This window comes from Rhinopithecus bieti, unplaced genomic scaffold (genome assembly GCF_001698545.2).
Source record: "Rhinopithecus bieti isolate Rb0 unplaced genomic scaffold, ASM169854v2 scaffold_38833, whole genome shotgun sequence".
Taxonomy (NCBI): domain Eukaryota; kingdom Metazoa; phylum Chordata; class Mammalia; order Primates; family Cercopithecidae; genus Rhinopithecus; species Rhinopithecus bieti.
In genome coordinates, this window is record NW_016816114.1 from 361,026 (window position 1) to 381,731 (window position 20,706).

General features: G+C 44.6%; 1 protein-coding gene across 3 annotated transcripts in view; it reads left to right on the forward strand.

The window, feature by feature from the left end:
* The first annotated feature begins 13,717 nt into the window (after positions 1-13,717).
* Positions 13,718-20,706, forward strand: part of HAVCR1 (hepatitis A virus cellular receptor 1) — a 36,003-nt gene continuing 29,014 nt past the window's right edge. The window contains exons 1-3 of one of the 3 annotated variants that reach the window (XM_017854392.1): positions 13,718-13,981; positions 14,559-14,616; positions 18,550-18,882. In XM_017854392.1, the coding sequence (XP_017709881.1) occupies positions 13,979-13,981; positions 14,559-14,616; positions 18,550-18,882 (394 nt within the window). In that variant the 5' untranslated portion in view covers positions 13,718-13,978. Of the gene's footprint in view, positions 14,026-14,558; positions 14,617-18,549; positions 18,883-20,706 lie in introns of all 3 variants that reach the window. The other 2 variants (XM_017854390.1, XM_017854391.1) reach the window with 2 other exon arrangements.

Below are 20,706 nucleotides of genomic sequence, written 5' to 3' on the forward strand. Positions count from 1 at the left end.
AAAAAAAAAAAAAAAAAAAAAAAAAAAAAAAAAAAAAGAAGAACATGTGCTTTGTGGTGTAGCACTTTTATGTTTATTAAAGCATTCATAATCTTCCGTTTTTCTAGATGCTTGGTGATGTCCAAGTCTAGCTTCTGGCAACTTCAGTTGCTATTTTTTCTCTCTATCTTTCTGGGTTAAAGAAAAGGATGATTGTAGTTAGGCTGTGAAAAATGAAGTATATTATGTGAATGTAAAAGAACTTCCACTTATGGTTGGGCGTGGTAGCTCACACCTGTAATCCTAGCACTTTGGGAGGCCAAGACAGGAGGATTGCTTGAGCTTGAGCCCAGGAGTTTCAAAACAGCCTGGGCAGCATAGAGAGAAACCTTGTCTCTACAAAATATAAAAAAAATTAGCAGAGTGTGGTGGCTGGTGGCATGTGCCTGTCCTTCCAGCTACTCAGGAGGTTGAGGTGAGAGAATTGGTTGAACTCAGGAAGTCGAGGCCACAGTGAGCCATGTTTGTGTCACTGCACTCCACCCTGGGTGACAGAAAAATACCCTGTCTCAGAAAAAAAAAAAAAAAAAAAAAGAACTTTACTTTTGCAAGAATGTACAGTTTTGGGATTGGGTTTTGCTTTTTGTTGTTAAAACACTTTGCATGCATTATAGTATATAAACAGTACATTGGTACGTTCTTGTAAAATACTGAAATGATACATAAATGGCTGGGCACGGTGGATCACACCTGTAATCCCAGCACTTTGAGAAGCCAAGGTGGGCAGATCACCTGAGGTCGGGAGTTTGAGACCAGCCTGACCACATGGAGAAACCCCGTCTCTACTAAAAATACAAAATTAGCCGGGTTGCGGCAGAGGTTGCGGTGAGGTGAGATCGTGCTATGGCACTCCAGCCTAGGCAACAAGAGTGAAACTCCATCTCAAAACAAACAAACAAACAAACAAACAAACAAACAAACAAATGATACATAAATATGTAGCCTCAAACTGAAAGTTCCTCTTTTCCCAGACTGCTTCTCTACCAGACAGGATATGGTGACCTGACTAGTTTCGTAGATTCTTTCCCGTAACTTTTCCACATAGGTACATATGCATATATACATACATATGCTGTCATTTCATTGTAGTGTTTTTGCAAAAATGGATTCCTATAAAATGGGTAGTGGTGGTGGTGGTTGTGTGTGTGTGTTTTAAATTGTGTTTTCCTCTCACTTCTGCCTCTCAAGTATCTGGGACTACAGGCACACGCCACCACACTCAGCTAATTTTTGTTTATTTTTTGTAGATGCAAAGTCTCCCTGCATTGCCCTGGTTGGTCTCAAACTCCTGGACTCGGTGATCTTCCCACCTCAGCCTCCTAAAGTGCTGAGATAACAGGCAGGAGCCACCGTGTTGTTGTTTTTGATCTAATATTTCTTTTTGTTTGTTTGTTTTTGTATTTTTTTGAGACAGGGTCTCCCTCTGTCACCCAGGCTGGAGTGCAGTGGTGCAATCATGGCTCACTGCAGCCTCAACCTGTTGGGCTCAAGAGATCCTCCTGCCTCCACCTCTCTAGTAACTGGGAATGCAGACACATGCCACCATGCCCGGCCTAATTTAATATTTCCTGGAAATACTTCTTTTCTTTTCCTTTTTAAACAGAGTCTCATTCTGTCACCCAGGTTGTAGCATAGTGGTGCAATCTTGGCTCATTGCAACCTCTGCCTCCTGGGTTCAAACAATTTTTGTGGCTCAGCCTTCAGAGTAACTGGAATTACAGTCATGTGGTACAACTGCTGGCTATTTTTCTTCTTTTTTTAGTAGTGTCTAAAATACTAAATACTAGCCGGGCCCAGTGGCTCATACTTGTAATCCCAGCACTTTGGAAGGCTGAGGTGGGTGGAACACCTGAGGTTAGGAGTTAGAGACCAGCCTGGCCAACATGGTGAAACCCCATCTCTACTAAAAATATAAAAATTAGCCAGGTGTGGTGGCAAAAGCCTGTAGTTCCAGCTACTTGGGAGGCTGAGGCAGGAGAATCGCTTGAACCTGGGAGACAGAGGTTGTAGTGAGCCGAAATTGTGTCACTGCACTCCAGCCTAGGTGACAGAGTTAGACTTTGTCTCAAAAATAAATAAAATAAAATAAAATACTAAATACTAAGTTCATCATGTTGGCCAGGCTGGACTCGAACTCTTGGTTTCAAGTGATCCTCCCACCTTAGCCTCCAAAGCAGGTGTGAACCACCACACCCAGCCATATGTTTTGAAAATATTTCCATGTCTAAGTTCCCAGTAAAAAGCTGGCATTTTATTAACATATATCATTATTAAGCAGAATCAACATTTTTAAAAGCCACAATGCCTACCACTAGCACAATGTTTTGATAAAGGTTTTGATAGAACTCAGCATACATTTTACATAGTCGTTACTTAATGTCATGGGCGGTTCAACACGGTGTCCAGGTCCTGTGGTGGTCTTGGTTTGGGAGTGTACAGAGTTCTTTAAAAAAACTTCTCTAATCCCATCTGGTAAAAGCTGCATGCAACACCTACGGTGAATTCATTTTCGACAAAGGTGCCAAGAACACGCACCTTGTTCTTGGGGTTGAGAATGCTTAATGGGTTAAAAAAAAATAGAAAGAATGAGTAAGAAGGCTGGGCACAGTGGCTCACACGCATAATCCCAGAACTTTAGGAGGCCAAGGTGGGACGAGTGCTTGAGCTACTCAGGAGACTGAAGCAGAAGGATCGCTTGAGCTGGGGTAGTCAAGGCTGTAGTGAACCATGAATGTGCCACTGCACTCCAGCTTGGGCAACAGAACAAGACCCTGTCTCAAAAAATAAATAAATAAATAAATAAATAAATAAATAAATAAATATAAAAGAAAGAAAAGAAAAATCAAAATATTCCATTCTTCGCATGGGGTGCTCAATAAATATTTATTGAAGCAATGTTTGTTGTGTAACAAGAACAGTGGAATAGGAAAAGTTAACCTGGCTTTTACTTCTGCCTCTGCCTCCAGTGGCTTCTACGGGTCCCACACTCTATTCCACTGTTTGGACCTTGGTTTATTCACTATAAATTGAGGAAACTTGGCCTCAGGTAGTTTAAAGTCCTTTCCTGCACCAGCGTTCACAAAGTCTGTATAATTTTTCAGTCCTGGAGTCTGACCTAACATCCAGATCTTGGCTGAATCTTTAAAAATAGCCCAGCAGAGTGTGGTGGCTCCCGCCTGTAATCCCAGAACTTTGGGAGGTCAAGGAGGGTGGATCACTGGAGGTCAGGAGTTAGCAACCAGCCTGGCCAACATGGTGAAACCCCGACTCTACTAAAAATACAAAAATTAGCCAAGCATGGTAGCGAGTGCCTGTAGTCCCAGCTACTTGGGAGGCTGAGGCAGGAGAATCGCTTGAACCCGGGAGGTGGAGGTTACAGTGAGAGGAGATTGCACCACTGCACTCCAGCCTGGGCGACGGAGCAAGATTCTGTCTCAAAAAAAAAAAAAAAGAAAAAGAAAACCCAAAAAATGAAACAAAACAAATGTCCAGTAGAGAACAAGTACTGTAACAATCTCCCTGTAATCTGTTTAAATTTGTAAGTGGATCAAGTCCAGTAAAAAGATCAGCCAACTGGAGAAATGTAATGTTCAAACGTGCTTCCCAGTATTCTTATGTGAGGGTGCGGCAAAGAGATAAAGAATGGAATTCTGGGTGAATGTAGTCTTAATCTATAAAGATCTTTGGAGGAGGGCTACAAACAGACCAGGAGGAGGGAGGAGAAGTTGGAAAACTGCCTTCTAACTAACTGGTAAGTGCGATCCTCTGGAAACTTATGACAAAGAGAAAACCAGGATATAGTTGCTTGGACTTTCGTAGTTTTATATGAGAGGTAAGGACAATAATGATTGAGCCAAGAAATTTAGGGGAAATTTACATAAAATAGAGTTTTTTGGATTTCCTGAGAAATTGACTTTTATTTAAATGGAATCATGGACTGCAATAGCGGCCTTATTTAAACTTTACCTGGGCAAGTTTAGTGTGAGAAATAGGACGAAGAAATAAAACTGCAGAAAATTGTGTGGTACATTTGTGTCAAGCCGTATTTATTCAGGCTGACTTGAAACTGTGACTTTAGGTGCAACACATACTTTTGGTGAGCTTCTCCTTTTCTGTAAAATGGGTATTATGCAATAATGTGGAACTGCTGAGGGCATAGCTCTGTTAGTAGTTTTATGATTTGTAAAGTAAAAATATTAGGGGGCGTGGTGGCTCATACCTGTAATCCCAATGCGCTGGGAGGCTGAAGCAGGGGGATTGCTTGAGCCCAGGAATCCGAGACCAGCCTAGGTAACACAGTGAGATCTACCTGAAAAATAATAGAAAAATTTGCTGAGTGTGGTGGCACATGCTTGCAGTCTCAGTTACTGGAGAGGCTGAGGCAGGAGGATGGATTGAGCCTGGGAGGTGGAGGATGAAGTGAGCCATAAAAGTCTGTCTCAAAAAAAAATTGTAAAAAAAAAAAACCCATATAAAGATAATGCTCAGTAAAGCAGAAGCTTAGTACTGGCTGCTGACTTTTGTGACAGTCTTGCTTTGTCACACAGGTTGGAGTGCGGTGGCTCAATCATAGCTTACTGTAACCTTGAACTCCTGAGCCCAAGCTATCCTCCCACCCCAACCTCCTGAGTAGCTGGGACTACTTGAGTGCATCACCATGGCCAGCTAATTTTTACAACTTTTTTTGTAGAGATATGGTTTCACTATGTTGCCTAGGCTGGTCTCAAACTTCTGGGCTCAAGTGATCCACTTGCCTTGGCCTCCCAAAGGGCTGGGCCTACAGGCGTGAGCCACAGCACTCAGCCTTGCTGCTGACTTTTTGTTTTGTTTTGTTTTGATTTTTTGACAGTCTTGCTCTGTTGCCCAGGCTGGGGTGCAGTGGCTCCATCTCAGCTCACTGCAACCTCTGCCTCCCGGGTTCAAGCGATTCTCCTGCCTCAGCCTCCTGAGTAGCTGGGACTACAGGCGCCTGCCACCATGCCTGGCTAATTTTTTTTGTATGTTTAGTAGAGACAGGGTTTCACCATGTTGGCCAGGCTGGTCTGGAACTCCTGACCTCAAGTGATCTGTCTACCTCGGCCTCCCAAAGTGCTGGGATTACAAGCCCGGCTGTTTTGTTTTGTTTTGAGAAAGGGTCTTGCTCACCGGGCATGGTGGCTCATGCCTGTAATCCCAACACTTTGGGAGGCCGAGGTAGGCAGATCACCTGAGGATGGGAGATGGAGACCATCCTGGCTAACATGGTGAAACCCTGTCTCTACTAAAAATACAAAAAATTAGTTGTGCATGGTGGCACATGCCTGTAATCCCAGCTACTTGGGAAGCTGACACAGGAGAGTTGCTTTAACCCGGGAGGTGGAGGTTGCCGTGGGCCGAGATCGAGCCATTGTACTCCAGCCTGGGCAACAACAGCGAAACTCCATCTCAAAAAATAAAAAGAGAGAGAGAGAGAGAGAGAGAGAGAGAGAGAGATTGAAAGGGTCTTGCTCTGCTGCCCAGGCTGGAATGCAGTGGTACAATCACAGCTCCTTGCAGCCTTGACCCAGGCTCAATCGGTCCTTCAACCTCAGCCTTCCAAATACTTGGGACAACACACTTGTGCAATCATGCACAGCTAATTTCTTTTTTTCCATAGAGATGGGGACTCATTCTGTTGCCCATGCTGGGTTTCTGATTTTTGAAGGTTTGTAGTAGTTTCATGTGTTAGAAATTATTAAGCTTGCAAAGATTAGTGAGTATAAGCAATTCGGTTTGTTTGGAACTTTGTGAGGCTTAGAGTGACAGGGTGTGACCAGCCTGGGAAGGTGGGCAGCTTTTAGAGTATGGACTTTGCCTTAAAGGCACTGGCAAATGCCTTTGAAGGGGAAATGATGTTTAGAGAAATATCTGGGAAGATTAAGAAGTTATCTGCTGATGTGGGTCCTCTTCGTTCCCCATAGCCTGCAGCTGCAGGTAGCCGCAGAGCATCAACCTCATGACCTCCTACTTCCAGTGATAACCTGAGTGCTGCCAGATGTAGTGCTGCCAGATGGTGGAACATTTGTCCCTACTTCATTTGCTCTCCTAAAGCTGTCTTCAAATTCCGCAAACCTCTTCCCCATCCTTACTGCTAACTTTTTTTTTTTTTTTTTGAGACGGAGTTTTGATCTTGTTGCCCAGACTGGAGTGCAATGGTGCAATCTCAGTTTACTACAACCTCCGCCTCCCGAGTTCAAGTGATTCTCATGCCTCAGCCTCCCGAGTAGCTGGGATTACAGGCATGTACCACTATGCCCGGCTAATTTTGTATTTTTAGTAGAGACAGGGTTTCTCTTTGTTGGTCAGGCTGGTCTTGAACTCCTGACCTCTGGTGATCCGCCCGCCTCGGCCTCCCAAAGTGCTGGGATTACAGGCATGAGCCACTGTGCCTGGCCCTTACTGCTAACTTTTAACTGTTTCCTACTTCACTGAGGAAGCAGTCAACCTGGAGCTTCCCCAGATATATGTGCTTGCTTAGCGTGTGCACCAACAAGATATCCCTGGTTGTGAATTAGAACCTTCTAAATGGGCAAAGGATCACACTCTTCTGTTGACTTGTTGCCCCAGCAATTTTTCCCTTTCTTCCTCTTGATTGTCTCCAGATCATACAAACATGGTGTTATTTTATCACTTAAAAAAACACCCAGGATTTTCTCCTTCCATTTTGCAAAACTTTTTTTTTTTGGAAGACAGGGACTCTCAGGATATAGTGCTACCATATCTCACTGCAGCCTCAAACTCCTGGGCTCAAGTGATCCCTCCCCATTAGCCTCCCAAATGGCTGAGACTATAGGCACTCACGTCCAACTACTTTTTTCAATGTAAACTCCTTGAAAGTGTTTCCTGTATTCAATTATCTCCTGATTTTCCTCCTTGTAAACTTTTTACTGCAGTATAAAGTACTGTGCTCACTGATAATCTGCAGCTTGCTCAGTCTATGAGAAATCTTATCCCTTTCCTTTGCAGCATTTGACTCATGATTGCACCTGTTCTTTGATGCATTTGCTTCACTTGGCTTCCAGGACCATTTTGCTTTTTCTCTTACCTCCTTGGGCTGCTTCCATTTCTATGTTGGTGCCTCTTCCACCTCAGCCTTTAAAAATTTTTTTAAAATTAATTATTATTATTATTGTTATTATTTTGAGACGGAGTCTTGCTCTGTCACCCAAGCTGGAGTGCAGTGGCATGATCTTGTCTTACTGCGACCTCTGCCTCCCAGGTTCAAGCAATTCTCCTGCCTCAGCCTCCTGAGTAGCTGGGATTACAGGCATGCGCCACCACGCCCGGCTAATTTTTGTATTTTTAGTAGAGACAGAGTTTCACCATGTTGGCCAGGCTGGCCTGGAGCTCCTGACCTCAAATGATCAGCCTACTTTGGCCTCCCAAAGTGTTAAGATTGCAGGCGTGAGTCACCACGCCCAGCCTTAAAATTTATTTTTATGTAGAGATGGCGTTTCACCACGTTGGCCAGGCTGGCCTGGAACTCCTGACCTTAAGTTATCAGCCTGCCCCAGTCTCCCAAAGTGTTGGGATTACCGGCATGAGTCAACATGCTTGGCCCCATTTTAACCTTTTAATGCTGGAAGGCTCCAGGACCTAGTCCTTAGCATCCAGCATTCCTTTGAATCTCATCCTTTGAATTCCTACCTCATTCAGGCTCCTGGCTTTAAAATACCATTTCTAAGCCAATAACTCATAATTGCATCTTTAGCTCAGATCTCCCTCCTGAACTCCAGCAGTCTCCACATGGGTCTAAGACATGTCAAACTCAACATACTTAAAACCCTGAATATTTCCTCTAAAACCTGTGGTCATGCAGGGTTTTTTTTTTTTTTTTTTTTTTTTTTTTGAGACAGAGTCTTCCTGTGTTGCCCAGGCTAGAGTGCAGTGTCATGATCTTGGCTCACTCCAACCTCTGCCTCCTGGGTTCAATAAATTCTTCTGCTTCAGCCTCCTGAGTAGTTCGAATTACAGGCACCCGCCACCATGCCTGGCTAATTTTTTGTATTTTTAGTAGAGACAGGGTTTTGCCATGTTGGCCAGGTTGGTCTTGAATTCCTGACCTCAGGTGATTTACCCGCTTTAGCATCCCAAGGTGTTAGGATTATAGGTGCGAGCCACTGAGCCCAGCCTTTGCAGCTTTCCTTGTTTCAATTGGTTAGCACCTCCAGCTCTTCCAGGGGCTCAGGACGAAACCCTTGGAGTCATCTTAGGCCCTTTCTCCTCATATCCTATAGGAAATCCTGTTTGCTTCATCTTCTCCACCTCCTTGGCTCAAGCCATTCTCCTGCCTCAGCCTCCTCCTGAGTAGCTGGGACTACAAGTTGCATGCCAGCATGCCTGGCTAATTTTCTTTTCTTTTCTTTTTTTTGTAGAAATGAGGTCTCGCTACGTTGCCCTGGCTGGTCTGAGCTCCTGGGCTCAAGCAATCCTCCCACCTTGGCCTCCCAAAGTCCCGGGATTACAGCTGTGAGCCATCACATCTGGCTACTCTAGCTTGAGTGAGGAAAGTTCATTGACCACTTCCACTGCTAACCCATCTCTTCTGGAATCTTGCCATAGTCTCCTGATAGGTCTCCCTGCTTCTCAATCTAGCAGCCACAGTGGTCCTTCTCAAAGGAAGTTAGATCCTATCACCCTATGTCCCTGCAGTGGTGCTTCTTTTCATGTGGGGTGAAAGCCTATGTCCTCAGAAGATGGTTCCTAAGCCCCATGTGTCTGTCCTGTGCCCTCACTCCTCTGTGATCCCTGTCCCTCGCTCGGTTGCAGTCACGCTGGCCTCTCTTGCTCTGTGAACACACCAGGCACCCTCCTGCTTTAGGACCTTTGCCCTTCCTGCCTGTCTCCATGGAAAGCTTTTCCTGTCTTGGCTAACTCCCTTGTTCTTTGTCTTAGTTCAAATAATCAACTTGTTGGTGAAAGTAGTAGACACTATTCAAACCTGACCACCTTAAAATTGCAACTCAGCGCCTCCTCAACCCTCCACTCCAACCACCTTCACCCTGCTCTTGCGTATCCTTTTGCCTTTTTTGCATTAGCATTCATCAACTTGTAATATGTTGATAAATCACATTTTAGTGATGTTTTAAAAATCTGTATATTTATTTTTCAGTTAAATGTAAGTTACATGAGGCTGGGCGTGGTGGCTCACAGCTATAATCCCAGCACTTTGGGAGGCCAAGGCAGGTGGATCACTTGAGGTCAGGAGTTCGTGACCAGCCTGACCAATATGGTGAAACCCCGTCTCTACTAATATTACAAAAATTAGCTGGTGTGGTGGTGCATGCCTGTAATCCCAGCTTTTTGGGAGGCTGAGGCAGGAGAATCGCTTGAACCCGGGAGGCGCTTGAACCCGGGAGGCAGAGGTTGCAGTGAGCTCAGATCGTGCCATTGCCCTCCAGCCTGGGCAATGAGAGCGAAACTCCATCTTAAAAAAAAAAAGGTAAGTTACATGAGGCCAGGGGTCTTTGGTTCATTGGTACATTCCAGAAAAATAGGATCATTTCTAACATATTGCAGATCATCAACAAATAATTGTTAAACGAGTACACTTTTGGTATTTTTATATATTTTCTTTTCTTTTTTTTTTGAGACAGAATGTCGCTCTGTCACCCAGGCTGGAGTGCAGTGGTGTGATCTCAGCTCACTGCAGCCTCCATCTCTCAAGTTCAAGCGATTTTCTTGCCTCAGCCTCCCTAGTATCTGAGACTACAGGCATGAGCCACCATGCCTGGCTAATTTTTGTAGTTTTAATAGAGACAGGGGTTTGCCATGTTGGCCAGGCTGGCCTTGAACTCCTGACCTCAAGTGATCTTCCTGCTTTGGCCTCCCAAAGTGCTGGGATTGCAGGTGTGAGCCACCATGCCTGGCCTTTTATATGTTTTCTATGGTAAACATAGGTACCTTGTAATTTTTATATCTTTGTAAAAGATATATAAAAAAGAAGCATCATATTACTTGTTATGAAATCAGAGAAGTAAGTGAAGGAAAATAACTAGCTTAGGGCAGTGGGCAGGGCAGGAAGAGAAGTGAAAGGTAGGAAGACAGTTTTGGAGGGAATTGCAGAAGTCTGGATTATAGAGGCCTAATATAAAGTGATGGGGATGAGGGAGAACCTTACAGGTACAATGACGTGGAGTTGGTGAGTCCCTAGTTGTGGAGGGGGCCTAAGAAGATCTTGCTGTGGTGAAAGCATGGGGAATATGAGCAGCTGAAGTGTCTTGCAGGAGGCTGGAGCTGGAGGTAAGGTGTGCTCTGAGATAGCAGGGAAGTAATGGTGGTTGCAGGAAAGAACAGTGAATTATTTTCTTTTCTGAGTTCTTTCTTTTTTTTTTTGAGACAGGGAGTCAGTCTGTTGTCCAGGCTGGAGTGCAGTGGCACGATCTCGGCTCACTGCAACCTCTGCCTCCCAGGTTCAAGCAATTTTCCTGCCTCAGCCTCCCAAGTAGCTGGGATTATAGGCACCTGCCACCACACCCAGCCCATGTTCTGAATCATTTCAATTCACTGCCATTAATCTTGGTTTACACAGATGCGGCTCTCTAGCGAGCAGCTGGAAATTCAGCTTTGGTGCCAAAGTATTGTCACCTCCAGCTTTACCCCACAACTGGGATGCATCCTTCAGGGGTCATGAAGTTTGCCCTAAAGAGTAGTGATTCATGGAGGTTGTATAGCTCATAAAACAAAAACCCACTGTGCTATATTATTTGGGAGTCTTTAGAACACAGGCGTCTCTCATGGGAGATGGTCATGTGTCAGAAAATTCAATCCTATGGAATTGTACAGTCATGTAACATCTCAGAGTCTTGGCTCTCTCTGGCTCCTCATTTCCTCTACTTGAAACACCCTCCACCCATTCTTCTCACACGTAACTTTTTAAGAAATTCTTCTCACCCCCACACCCCATCGTCAAAATGAATGGTCTTTCTCTATGGGTTTGTGTTTCCATTTGTTTATCTATTCAATTAATAACTTTGCTTTTTTTTTAGAAGTCTCACTCTGTGACCCAGGCCAGAGTGCAGTGGCATGATCTCGGCTCACGGCAACCTCCGCCTCTTGGGTTCAGGCGATTCTCCTCTCTCAGCCTCCTGAGTAGCTGGGATTACAGGCACCTGCAACCATGCCTGGCTAACTTTTGCATTTTTAGTAGAGATGGGGTTTCACCATGTTGGCCAGGCTGGTTTGGAACTCCTAACCTCAAGTGATCCTCCTGCCTCGGCCTCCTTTGGGAGGATTACAGGTGTGAGCAACCATGCTCGGTCTCAAGTAATACTTAAATTGCCTTAAAGGAGTTTATGGTCTGGAGTTGGGTGCCATGCAACACAGTCGCTATGTGTGACCATTTAAATTTTATTATTTTTATTTTTAATAAATGTATTTTTTTGAAAGCTCTGTCATCTAAGGCTTGAGTGCAGCAGTGCCATCTCAACTGCCCGAAGACTGCCTCCTGGGCTCAAGCAATCTGAAATATTAATTCAAATGAAATTAAATAAAAAATTCTAAGCCAGGTATGGCGGCTCACACCTGTAATCCCAGCACTTTTGGAAGCTGAAGTGAGGGATCACTTGAGGCCAGGAGTTTGAGCCCAGCCTGGCCAACATGGTAAAACGCTGCCTCTGCTAAAAATACAAAAATTAGCCAGGCATGGTGGCATACGTCTGTAGTCCCAGCTACTCAGGAGACTGCGGCAAGAGAATCACTTAAACCCAGGAGATGGAGGTTGCACTGAGCCGAGATTGTGACACTGCACTCCAGCCTGGGTGACACAGTCAGACTCTGTCTTGGAAAAAAAAAAAAAAAAAATTAAAAATGCCTTCATTGCCCTAGCCACATTTCAAGTGCTTAATAGTTATATGTGGCTAGTGGCTGCTGTAGTGCATGACTCACAGAATAACTCCGTTACCAATATTCTACTGGAGACAGACTTGATCCTATGGAATTCAAATTCAAATCCTATGGAATTGTACAGTTATGTAACATCTCAGAGCCTTGGCTCCATGTCCCTGTCTTGGCTCTCTTTGGTTCATCAGTTCCAGAATAACTCCGTTACCAGAATAACTCCATTACCAAAATTCTACTGGGCAGCACTCCACAGGAGGGACTATAGTCAGACACCACATATACTGCACATACAGGTAAAATGGATTAAGGGAAATAAGGTAATAATAGTGAGAGGGACTGTTTGGCTACTTTAGACTGAAGGACCAGTGAAATGTCCAGGGAGGTAACATTCAAGCCAGGATAAAAATGAAAAGGAAAAAAGTGAAAATGGTGGGACAGAGGAGCTAGATGAAGAACACAGCCATCTAGGATTGAGGCAAGTTGGAAAGAAAGCTCTAGTGGCTGGGGCTGAGTCAGTAGGGGAGAGAGTGGTAGAAGAAATCTATGGGGTAGGTCAGGGCCAGATCACCAGGGCTTCAGTAATTTGAGTAAAGACTTAGGAATTATTATTATTATTTTTTCTGAGAGAGGTATGAGAGGGTTATAAGTGGGGGAATGACGTAATCTGATTATATATTTACCTTTACCTCACTCATCCTGATTTCATTAGTTGCTTACTTGCCCATGTCACTGCCCGATTGCACAATTCTGGATTTTTCATGTCCTTAGTATATTGAGTCATGTCCCATCAACTCAATATGTTAGTAATGACTGGTTGAATTGAATTAGCTTAACTTTTTGTTAAATCTTTTTTTCCTTAAGAAACAGGGTCTTGCTCTGTCACCCAGGCTGGTGTGCAGTGGCACAATCATAGCCTCCAACTGCTGGGCTCAAGAAATCCTCCTGCCTCAGCCTGCTGAGTAGCTGGGACTACAGTCATGTACACCAGGCCTAACGATTATTTTTTGTTTTTTGTTATTTTGCAGAGAGGGAGTCTTGCTATGTTGCCCGGGTTGGTCTCAAACTCCTTACCTCAGGTGATCCACTCACCTTGGCCTCCCAAAGTGTTGGGATTACAGGCGTGAGCCACTGTGCCTGGCAAGAAAAGCATTTTATTTTATTTTGAGATAGAGTTTTGCTCTTGTTGCCCAGGCTAGAGTGCAATGGCTTGATCTCACTGCAACCTCCACCTTCCAGGTTCAAGCAATTCTTCTGCCTCAGCCTCCTAAGTAGCTGGGATTACAGGCGCCCACCACCATGCCCAGCTAATTTTTGTATTTTTAGTAGAGACGGGGTTTCACCACGTTAGCCAGGCTGGTCTTGAACTCCTGACCTCAGGTGATTGGCCTACCTCGGCCTCCCAAAGTGCTGAGGTTACAGGGGCAAGCCACCACGCCTGGTCAAGAAATGAATTTTTAAACGCTGCCATACAAAACGCTTGTAGGCCAAATAGTGTCTGGGTCACCAGTTAGTAGCATCAGACATCATGTCAGAGTATAGAGTCTGCTGGCTGCTGGAGTCAGGGGTTCCCACTCCTGGGAGCCTGCGACCCATGGCCACATTAAGCCAAGACCACTTCCTCATGAATCCTGTCATGAGATGCAAGATACAGACCACCACTGCCTCCTTGGAAGTTACCGAAATCTTAGACCAGAAGAGGAGTTAATGAAGTACTAGGCAAGCTTACTTACATTTGCATGGTTTAATGATTAAGAGCAGAAGTCAACAGCCTGATTTAACGCATGTGGGTGCTTGACACAGAGCCTGCTATATAGTATTCTCCAAAAACCTTAGCTAGTGCTGTTAGTGCCTATGTAGGTTTAGTTTTCGAAGTTCTTCCGTGGCCCTTTTTGCTTATTATATCAATCTCTGGTGGGAAACAGAGGAAGCATTTTTAGTGCTATTTTACAACTGAGGAAATAGAGGTTTGAAGAGAACTCAGGAAGGCTCAGGGTTACCCAGCATTGTGAGTGACAGAGCTTGGATCTGAACGTAAGTCTGCTCCAGACTTCTGTTTTCTGAAGCATTCTCTTGAAATCCCATGGTAAGGAGCTGCAGTCTCAATCACGCTGTCCAGGGGCTTGAAAGGTTAGGCACAGTGATTCATATTCACTGTCAATTCCTCTTGCTAACGGCAAACTTGGCAATGTCACTGTTAAGGCTGGGGATGAATCGTTGTAGCCACTGAGCAGGAAAAGCCCCACGTCCACCAGAGGCCCAGTTTACTCTAAAAAGCAAGTGCAGCTCTGCCACTGGAAGGCTGGCCTTTGCTCTTGTGCTGCCATTGAGCCACGCTGGCTCTCTGCTGCCAGTTTCCTTTTTGTTTGTTCCCTGATCCCCTGTATCAGGACCAGGAGTCAGTTTGGAGGCTATGTGTGGGGAAGAAGCTGGGAAGTCAGGGGCTGTTTCTGCGGACAGCTTTCCCGGTCCTTTGGAAGGCACAGAGCTCTTAGCCGCAGGGAACTAACAGAGCTCGGAAGCCATTGTATGTGGTCTCTCATTTCCAGCAGAGCAGGCTCATATGAGTCATCCAAAGATAAGTTGCAATCTGAGAATTCAGACTTGATCAGATACCGTCTGGTGGGGGGTACCAACCAGCCTGTCTGCTCATTTTCCTTCAGGCTGATCCCATAATGCATCCTCAAGTGGTCATCTTAAGCCTCATCCTACATCTGGCAGGTAAGTGAGTAGGTACCCTGGGCGGGAAGAAGGGAATAGAGGGGGATTAGAAGCCCAGAGAATGGGGTAGGGGAAGGGGAGGGGATGGTGGTGGTGGATGAAAGTAGATGTTCTTTGTGCACTGTTGTATGGCTATGAATTAACCAGTGAGCAGGACCAGAATAGAGTTTTAGGCCAAAGAAATTGCTTAACTGCTATGAATTACGATATTCATGGCTAAATGAACAAGGCAAGATGCAGCACAGTGTGTCACATGCTGCCATTTGTGTTTAAACAAAAAGGGACTGGTTAGATGTATATGCATAGACACATGTATATAGGACATAGTGACAGTGGGTACTGCGGGATGGTGGCGGAGGGTGGGAGGTGGAGGGAGGGTTAATCCTTATTGTATTCTTTTGTGCCTTTCGATTTTTTCAGCCGCATTCAATTCTTTCTTTCTTTCTTTCTTTCTTTCTTTCTTTCTTTCTTTCTTTCTTTCTCTCCCTTCCTCTCCTTCCTTCCTTCCTTCCTTCTTCTTCCTTCCTTCCTTCCCTTCCTCTCTTCCTTCCTTTCCGTTCCTTCCTTCCTTCCTTCTTTCTTTCTTCTCTTTCTTTCTTTCTTTCTTTTCTTCTTTCATTTCTTTTCTTTTCTTTCTTTCTTCTTTCTTTCTTCTCTCTCCCTTCCTTCCTCCTTCCTTCCTTCCTTCCTTCCTTCCTTCCTTCCTTTCTTTTCTTTCTCTCTCTCTGTCTTCATGAGGTCTCACTCTGGAGTGCAGTTGGGGAATCTTTTTTTTTTTTGAGACAGAGTCTCGCGGTGTTGCCCAGGCTAGAGTGCAGTGGCACGATCTTGGCTCACTGCAACCTCTGCCCCCTAGGTTCAAGCAATTCTCTCTCAGTCTCCTGAGTAGCTGGGATTGCAGGTATCTGCCACCACTCCCAGCTAATTTTTTTGTATTTTTAGTAGAGACAAGCTTTCACCATCTTGACCAAGCTGATCTTGAACTCCTGACCTTGTGATCCATCTGTCTCGGCCTCCCAAAGTGCTGGGATTACAGGTGTGAGTCACCGCACCTGGCCTAGTTGGGCAATCTTGATTCACTGCAGCCTCAACCCCCTGGGCTCAAGTGATCCTCCCACTTCAGTCTCCCAAAGTGCTGGGATTATAGGCGTGAGCCACCACACCTGGCCTAAGTATTTTATTTTGAAATAAACACTTTAATTCAAAACGTTCTATGAAATAAGGAAAGATTGAAATAGATATATCTTAAATTTTAAACACAAATTTCTGGAGTGATCTGTGCCTTTGGGATTATGGGGGAAAGAAAACCTCTCATTATATACTTCTATAACCAAATTGTAATAGCATGCATTATATGTGTAATCAAAAAAAAAATGATACTAGTATTAGGCAGAAGTAAATAAGAATTTATTGGCGGCCAGGCATGATGGCTTACACCTGTAATCCCAGCACTTTGGGAGGCTGAGGTGGGAGGATCATGAGGTCAGGAGATTGAGACCATTCTGGCTAACATGGTGAAACCCCACCTCTACTAAAAATACAAAAAATTAGCCGGGCGTGGTGGCGGGCACCTGTCGTCCTTGCTTCTCAGGAGGCTGAGGCAGGAGAATGGCGTGAACCCAGGAGGTGGAGCTTGCAGTGAGCTGAGATCGCACCACTGCACTCTAGCCTGGGCGACAGAGTGAGAGTCCATCTCAAAAAATAAATAAATAAATAAATAAATAAATAACTCGGCACTTTGGGAGGCCGAGGTGGGAGGATCACAGGTTCAGGAGTTCAAGATCAGCTTGGCCAAGATGGCGAAACCTTGTCTCTACTAAAAATACAAAAAATAATGTCTTTTTTGTTTTTTGAGACGGAGTCTCCCTCTGTTGTCCAGGCTGGAGGGCAATGTGCAATGGCATGTTCTCACTCACTGCAACCTCTGCCTCTCAGATTCAAGCGATCCTCCTGCCTCAGCCTCCCGAGTAGCTGGGATTACAGGCACGCACCACCACATCCAGCTAATTTTTTTTTTTTTAGTAGAGACAGGGCTTCGCTATGTTGGCCAGGCTGGTCTGGAGCCCCTGACTTGAAGTGGTCTGCCCGCCTTGGCCTCCCAAACTGCTGGGATTATAGGCATAAGCCGCTGTGCCTGGACTAAGTTTTGTATTTTTAATAGAGACAGGGTTTCACCATGTTGGCCAGGCTGGTCTCGAACTCCTGACCTCCAGTGATCCGCCTGCCTCAGCCTTCCAAAGTGCTGGGATTACAGGCATGAGCCACCATGCCTGGCTGAAAATTAAAAATTTGAAATGTAAATGCAAATTAAAAAAAAAAACTGTTTATTTTCTCTTTCCTTTTCTTTTTGAACATAAGGCTCTGTCGTTCAGACTGGAGTTCAGTGGGACATTCTTGGCTCACTGCAGCCTCGACCTCTCCGGGGCCCAAATGATCTCCCTACTTCAGCCTCCCAAATAGCTGGGACAAACTCCTGGGCTCAAGAGATCTTCCCACCTTGGCCTCTCAAAGTGCTGGGATTGCAGGTGTGAGACACTGTGCCCATCAAAAGGCTGTTTTCAACTGATGCAGCAATTGGATCTAGTAGAGCAGACTGGGGGACTGGAGTGGGAGGGGACTTTTCACTGTATGCCCTTTGGTGCTGTTTCATTTTGAAAAGCCACATGCATTTCTTACCTATTGAAAAATCAATGGTAAGCAGATATTTAACAAACACAGGGTGAAATACACACTCACATTACTTGAATGTTATTTGGTTCAAACCTTTTGGAAAGGATTTTGGCCATATTTATGAAAAAATGGAAAATGTTCTTGTGCTTTATACTGATAATCTCAGAATTATATCCTATTAGGAAAACTAAATGCCAAAAGTTTTGTGTAGAAAGGTTATGTGAAGTTATTTACACTGGTAAAAATGAGAAACAGCTTGAATATCACACAGTACAATACAATGTTTTACTTGTAAATATATCCCCTGAACAATACTGTTGGAGAATATGCTAAGCCAGGTGCAGTGGTTTATGCTTGTAATCCCAGCAACTCCAGAGGATCACTTGAGGCCAGGAGTTCAAGCAACATAGCAAGACCTTGTTTAAAAAAAAAAAAAAAAATTAAAAGAATGGTAACATAAAAAAATGCTTGTAATCTCAAATTTAAAAAATTCCAGCTGTATCAGCTAACTTGGAAAAAGGGGGGAAAAATTCCAGCTATAATGTCAATTTACAAGGCTAGGCTTGGCGGCTCACGCCTGTGATCCCAGCACTTTGGGAGGCTCAGGTGGGCGGATCACTTGAGGTCAGGAGTTCAAGACCAGGCTGGCCAACATAGTGAAACCCTGTCTCTACTAAAAATACAAAAATTAGCCGGGCGTGGTGGCACATGCCTGTAATTCCAGTTACTCGGGAGGCTGAGGCAGGAGAATTTCTTCAACTCGGGAGGCGGGGGTAGCAGTGAGCCAAGATCTTTGCACCACTGTACTACAACCTGGGTGACAGAGCAAGACTCTGTCTCTAAAAAATAAACAATTAAAAAATGAATAAAATACATTTTTACAGAAAGTAAAACAAGTAAAAAAATTCAGAGAAAAATTTTTCTGGGGTGGGAGGACAGTGTCTGCTCTGTCGCCCAGGCTGGAGTGTAGTGGTGCGAGCTCAGCTTGCTGCAACCTCCGCCTCCTGGGTTCAAGCACTTCCCCCTGCCTTAGCCTCCTGAGTAGCTGGGATTCTACCACCACACCCCGCTAATTTCTGTATTTTTTTTTTTTTGGTAGAGATCAAGTTTTGCCATGTTGGTTAGGCTGGTCTTGAACTCCTGACCTCGGTTGCTCCGCCCGCCTTGGCCTCCCAAAGTTCTTGGATTACAGGCGTGAGCCACCGTGCCCAGCCAAGAGGAAATGTTAAGGCTCATTCTCAGTTTGTCTTTTCTTCATTGCAGATTCTGTAGCTGGTTCTGTAAATGTTGTTGGAGTGGCAGGTCCACCTATCACACTGCCCTGCCGCTACAACGGAGCTGTCACATCCATGTGCTGGAGTAGAGGCACATGTTCTGTTTTCTCATGCCCAGATAGCATTGTTTGGACCAATGGAACCCACGTCACCTATCAGAAGGAGACACGCTATAAGCTATTGAGGAACCTTTCACGCAGGGATGTCTCTTTGACTATAGAAAATACAGCTGTGTCTGACAGTGGCACATATTGTTGCCGTGTTCAGCACAGGGGGTGGTTCAATGACATGAAAATCACTGTATCATTGAAGATTGTGCCACGTAAGTTTTTTGACATTTCTTGCTAGTTAATTGAATTTTCTGTTTGGTAGTGATTTTCTTTTTTCTTAATAGAGAAAGAGGAGGTTCCTGTAAGTCCTGTTTTTAAATAAACTCTTGTTCTTGGGAAATAGAATAATTTTTGTGTAGATGGAGTTGCAAGGCCAAGCATAATTCAAGGTCAGGCTAGAGTCAGTAAACTAGCTCCTAAAACAGTACAATTGTTCCTTGATATCCATGGGAAACTGGTTCCAGGACCCCCTTGATACCAAAATCTGCAGATGCTCAAGTCCCTTATGTAAAATGGTGCAGTATTTGCATGTAAACTATGCACATAGTCCCATATGCTTTAAATCACCTCTAGATTACTTATAACCCCTAATACAATGTAAATACTATGCAATTGGTTGTTATACTGCATTATTTAGGGAATAATGACCAACAAAAAAGTCCATATTTGTTCAGTACAGCAGACAACATATCCTTCTTTTTCCCCTGTACATTTTCCATCCAAAGTCTTGGTTGTATCTACGGATGTAGAACCCACAAATATGGAGGGCCGAATGTACTTCAAACAGAGTAATTGGTCCAAGAAATAGCATTTACTGTTCCATAGTAAAATACAGTGGATATTTTTATCAAGCTGAATTTATTCACCTTAAAGAACTGTCCTTTTTAATTAATTAATTTATTTTTTGAGACAGAGTCTCACTGTCACCCAGGCTGAAGTGCAGTGGCACAATTATGGCTCACTGCAACCCTCTGCCTCCCAGGTTCAAGCAATTCTCCTGCCTCAGCCTCCCGAGTAGCTGGGATTACAGGCAGGTGCCACCACACCCATCTAATTTTTGTATTTTGTATTAGTAGAGATGGGGTTTCACCATGTTGGCCAGGCTGGTCCGAACTCCTGACCTCAAATGATCCACCTGCCTCAGCCTCCCAAAGTGCTGGGATTACAGGCATAAGCCACCATGCTGGGCCTTTTATGTTTTTTCTTTTTGAGACGGAGTCTCACTCTGTTGCCCAGGTAGCAGGCTGGAGTGCAGTGGTGTGATTGCTACTCACTGCAACCCCTGCGTGCTGGGTTCAAGTGATTCTCCTGCCTCAACCTCCCGAGTAGCTGGAACTAAAGGGGTGCCTCACCATGCCCGGCTAATTTTTAAAATTTTTTTTGTAGAGGTATGGTTTCACTATGTTGCCCAGGTTGGTCTCAAACTTACGGGCTCAAGCGATCCACTTGTCTTGGCCTCCCAAAGGGCTGGGCCTACAGGCGTAAGCCACAGCACCCAGCCTTACTGCTGATTTTTCGTTTTGTTTTTTTGAGACAGAGTCTTGCTTTGTCGCCCAAGCTGGGGTGCAGTGGCTTCATCTCAGCTCACTGCAACCTCCAGCTCCTGGGTTCAAGCAATTCTCCTGCCTCGGCCTCCTGAGTAGCTGGACTACAGGCGCATGCCACCACGCCTGGCTAATTTTTGTATTTTTAGTAAAGATGGGGTTTCACCATGTTGGCCAGGCTGGTCTCAAACTTCTGACCTCAGGCGATCTACCCGCCTTGGCCCCCCAAAGTGCTGGGATTACAGGCGTGAGCCACCACGCCTGGCCATTGCTTTTTCTTAGTGAATCTTCTTCCACTAAGGTCTTACAATGATAATAGAACCCAATACCTATGACCTTAATAAGCTGTGTCTATTTTCGTTTTAAGTAAGAGGAACTTTAATTTGCAGTCTCTTAGCTTTTGGACTTAGATTGTTTCCCTCATAAGGGTGAGCAAGACGAGGTCAATTCTTTTTTTTTTTGAAACAGGGTCTTGCTGTTTCTCAGCCTGGA